Below are 3,914 nucleotides of genomic sequence, written 5' to 3' on the forward strand. Positions count from 1 at the left end.
ATGTAAATTTTAGAGTATTAAGTCAGAGGATACTGAGGAGTGTGCTAGCCTATCCACCTATCATCTGGGGGAACCCTGGGAAAGTCTCTCAAGGCTCAGTTCCCTCACCTATAAAATAGAAATGAGAAATCAAAGTCTTTCTTTAAAAAAAAAAATTGCTGTGGTTCCTAGAGTTCTTCTTTTTTAAATGTTTATTTATTTTTGAGAGACACACAGAGCACAAGCAGGGGAGGGGCAGAGAGAGAGAAGGAGACACAGAATCCGAAGCAGGCTCCAAGCTGTCAGCACAGCCTGATGTGAGTCTAGAACCTGCAAGCTATGGGATCGTGACCTGAGCCAAAGTCCGATGCTCAACGGACTGAGCCACCCAGGCTCCCAGAAATCAAAGTCTTTCAAACGATTTCTTTCCCTATCTTTTTCTGGTCCCACCTCTCCTAGGAGAAATCAAAGCTCTAGATGGCCTAGGAGACCCCTAATCCCTCCAACAAAGCCAGAGGTACCCAGGGTCACAGAACAGCAGGTAGCAAAATCTAATTCCATCTTGGGAGAATTAAATGGGCCTAGGGTGGGCAGCCATTCTCTTTATTCTAAGTTGTCTGTCCAACCTCTCCAGTCCAGAGCTTCTCGGGACCCCCAGAACGCAGCACACCTATGCCAATTTCAATGGAGAACCAAGGAGAGGGATGAGAAGGACGACGGCAGGGGGTAAGGTTGCCCTGGAAGGGGTCAGGACCAGTAAGAAATGGGGGAAAGGCTTGGCGCGGACTGGGAGGGCGGACATCTACGGCTAGGTCAAAGGGAGGAGACAGCCGAAAGGAAGGTGCCATTGGATGGGGCAGAGCAATTTGCGGGCCGATCGACGGGATAGACATACACGGCCAGCCTGGAGTGGAAAGAACAGTTTATGCTGTGCTTTATTAAAATGTGCATCATTCTTTTATTTTAAAATGTGCATCATTGTCTCGTGCTCGGCGCGCGCGACCTCAGCGTGGTGGCCCGCGGCGGGCCTCGTCCCGCCCGGCTCCCGGGGAGCCGCCGTGCGCAGGCGCCCTCAGGTGGCGCGGGCCCGGGGGCTCCCGCCCATGGCCAGGTAGACGTCAATGGGCACGTGCAACAGTGTCAGGCAGTGGCAGCCCGGGCAGCGTCGAAGCGGCCTGGGGAAAGCGGGACCCGGCCGATGCTGCTGGGAACGCGCCCAGGGAGTGCACCCGGGCCCCGCCGAAGGGGTTCCGGCGAGGCTGCGGGGCCCCGACGCGGGGGCGGGGACCTGGGGAGGGAAAGTGGATTCGGGCCGCCGGGAGCTTCGCGCGGCGGAGAGGGCGGGGGCGGCGGAGGGGGTCGCGGGAGGGCGCCGGTCTCACCTGACCGGGTTGTGCTCCGTGGCTACCGGCTCCGGGCTGTCCTGGGACTCGGGGGCAGCGGCAAGGCCAGGGGAGTCTCCGGCCTCAATGGGGAATCTCCGACCCTGCGAGGGCTCCTGGGCACTCATGTCCAGGCCCCGGGGCGCTCTGCGCGGGCAGTGGCGGTCAGGCCGCTCCCGGGCCGCCGGGCGCCCCCTGCCCGCGCCCGCCCCCTGGGCCGTTGCTCACCTGCCGGAGGCCGAGGCCGGTCCCAGGCTGGAAGCAGCTGCCCGACCCCTGGCCGCGGGAGGACGCTCCGGTCCAGGCGGAGCCCGGCAGGTGTCTGCGGCGCGCCACGGCCCGGGCGTCGAGGGGGCGGGCTGCATTGTGATCCGGGCCGCGGCGCGCTGACCTCACAGAGCCCGTTCCTCCCGTCGGGAACCTCCAGCCGTCTTGGGCTGCCCGGCACTCCGCGCCGCAGCGAGCCCGGGCTGGAGGGCCTTTGCCATGGCGCCTCGGCACTGGGTCGGGCAGGTTCCCCGCAGTCCGATCCGGGCGCAGGAGGCGGCGTCCAGGAAAAGGAGCCCCTCATCCCTGGAGACGCGCAGACGTCCCTGGGCGCCCCCGGGTGGGCTGCGACTCCCTGCCTGGCGCGGGGGCGGGGGCGCAGCAGGGACTTAGCCCATACTGGATTTGGTAGTGGTGATGGTGAGGACAGGTAAGGGCTCTGCCCATTTTGGCCAAAGGGTCACACAGCATTTACATCACAATTGGGCCGGAGTTTTAAAATGTCTGGTCCTCTCCCTCCCCACCACCCGTGGCTGCTGTGTCCAGACGGAGAATGTTCTAGCGTGGGGACGGCTGCGGATGAAGTCCTTGGGGGGAAAAGGAGCAGGCCAAGGGCGATGGTGGAGTAGAGCTGCCTCACAGAGGCAGCATGAGCTGAGAGGGTGACAGGAAGGAGGCGCTAGACAGCATGGAGGACTTTCTGCTCTCCAATGGGTACCAGCTGGGCAAGACCATTGGGGAAGGGACCTACTCAAAAGTCAAAGAAGCATTTTCCAAAAAACACCAAACAAAAGTGGCAATTAAAATTATAGACAAGATGGGAGGGCCGGAAGGTGAGCTGGGGCCCCTTTGGAGAAAGGGAGGGCTGGTTGAGGTGGGTGGACACTTCCACCAGTGGGAAGGAACATCCCCACCTCCCCTTTAGTCTGCAACCAAGGAATCCCAAGAGTTTGTGGCTCTGGTGGAGGTCAGCGGGGAACAAAAGGATGCTATGAGTCCAGGAACATCACACCCTCCAAAACCCAAAATTTAAGTGGCAGTTAGTGAAGGGTCCTTAGAACCAGAAGCCCAGCCTGCCGGCCTTCCCTGTTCTAGGAGGGGGACAGAGACAGGCAGAGAGACCATGGCCCGGGCTGGTGGAGGGCAGGAGCTGTTGCCAATGCAGTTAGGGATGGGAAAAAGGAAGACCGGGCTCATGGGAAGAACCGTGGGTCAGGAGGCAGGGGTGTGAGGAGATGGCAAATCAGGCCTCATAACTGAGATTCAGTGTTTTTTTCTAAAAATCCCCAAAGCACTTTGATATCCATGGTCTCACAGGTGGCTCACAACAGTCCTTGAGGATGGCCTGGAGTAGTTCCTTTGAATAATATATTAACTACAAAAATAATAGCAGTGAACATTCTTTGCAACGTCCAAGTAGCTAGACATTTAAGACTGTTAATGGGAACCAAGGCACAAGACCCAGACATGCTGGGCGGAGAAACTGGAAGGAGGGGAAGGAGTGAAGGGTTGTGCCCTTCTGGACTTGAGATCCCATCTCTTTTCTCTTTGTTTCCTCAGAATTTATCCAGAGATTCCTGCCTCGGGAGCTCCAGATTGTCCGTACCCTGGACCACAAGAACATCATCCAGGTGTATGAGATGCTGGAGTCTGCTGATGGGAAAATCTACCTGGTGATGGAGCTGGCTGAAGGCGGGGACGTCTTTGACTGTGTGCTGAACGGGGGGCCACTTCCCGAGAGCCGGGCCAAGGCCCTCTTCCGTCAAATGGTCGAGGCCATCCGCTACTGCCATGGCTGTGGTGTGGCCCACCGGGACCTCAAGTGTGAGAACGCCTTGTTGCAGGGCTTCAACCTGAAGCTGACTGACTTTGGCTTCGCTAAGGTGTTGCCCAAGTCACGTCGAGAGCTGAGCCAGACGTTCTGCGGCAGCACAGCCTACGCCGCCCCTGAGGTGCTGCAGGGTATTCCTCACGATAGCAAGAAGGGCGACGTCTGGAGTATGGGCGTGGTCCTGTACGTCATGCTCTGTGCCAGCCTACCTTTTGACGACACAGACATCCCCAAGATGCTGTGGCAGCAGCAGAAGGGGGTGTCTTTCCCCAATCATCTGGGCATCTCAGCCGAATGCCAGGACCTGCTCAAGCGGCTCCTGGAACCAGACATGATCCTCCGGCCTTCAATCGAAGAAGTTAGTTGGCATCCATGGCTAGCAAGCACTTGATAAAAGCAATGGCAAGTCCTCCCCAATAAAGCAGGGGGAGAAAGCAAACCCAAAAACGCGCTTC

The 3,914-nt window shown here is 58.6% G+C and overlaps 2 protein-coding genes across 3 annotated transcripts; one reads left to right on the forward strand and one right to left on the reverse strand.

Moving 5' to 3' along the window:
- Positions 1 to 395: 395 nt before the first annotated feature.
- On the reverse strand, positions 396 to 3,298 carry FAM229A (family with sequence similarity 229 member A). Of its 2 annotated transcripts, none has more exons than XM_030323681.1 (3): positions 1,590 to 3,298; positions 1,362 to 1,508; positions 396 to 1,154 (listed from the first exon to the last, which is right to left on the reverse strand). In XM_030323681.1, exons 1-3 carry the CDS (start codon positions 1,724 to 1,726, stop codon positions 1,052 to 1,054), a joined length of 387 nt encoding a protein of 128 aa, XP_030179541.1. In that variant the 5' UTR covers positions 1,727 to 3,298; the 3' UTR covers positions 396 to 1,051. The 2 variants fall into 2 exon arrangements, with proteins under 2 accessions (XP_030179541.1, XP_030179540.1); XM_030323680.1 differs by having other exon boundaries at positions 1,061 to 1,267.
- On the forward strand, positions 2,317 to 3,850 carry TSSK3 (testis specific serine kinase 3). Its single transcript, XM_030323682.1, has 2 exons — positions 2,317 to 2,461; positions 3,189 to 3,850. The coding sequence occupies exons 1-2, from the start codon at positions 2,317 to 2,319 to the stop codon at positions 3,848 to 3,850; spliced, it is 807 nt and encodes a 268-aa protein (XP_030179542.1).
- Positions 3,851 to 3,914: the final 64 nt, after the last annotated feature.

Source organism: Lynx canadensis, chromosome C1 (assembly GCF_007474595.2).
Source record: "Lynx canadensis isolate LIC74 chromosome C1, mLynCan4.pri.v2, whole genome shotgun sequence".
Classification (NCBI taxonomy): domain Eukaryota; kingdom Metazoa; phylum Chordata; class Mammalia; order Carnivora; family Felidae; genus Lynx; species Lynx canadensis.

Bases quoted from the DNA above. Each gene is read 5' to 3' on its own strand.
- TSSK3 (XM_030323682.1), top strand. From the start codon at position 2,317: ATGGAGGACTTTCTGCTCTCCAATGGGTACCAGCTGGGCAAGACCATT. The intron at 2,462-3,188 runs GTGAGCTGGGGC...TTGTTTCCTCAG, and splicing joins CAAGATGGGAGGGCCGGAAG to AATTTATCCAGAGATTCCTG.
- FAM229A (XM_030323680.1), bottom strand. From the start codon at position 1,726: ATGCAGCCCGCCCCCTCGACGCCCGGGCCGTGGCGCGCCGCAGACACC. The intron at 1,509-1,589 runs GTGAGCAACGGC...CTGCCCGCGCAG, and splicing joins CCGGCCTCGGCCTCCGGCAG to AGCGCCCCGGGGCCTGGACA. The intron at 1,268-1,361 runs GTGAGACCGGCG...TTCCCTCCCCAG, and splicing joins ACGGAGCACAACCCGGTCAG to GTCCCCGCCCCCGCGTCGGG.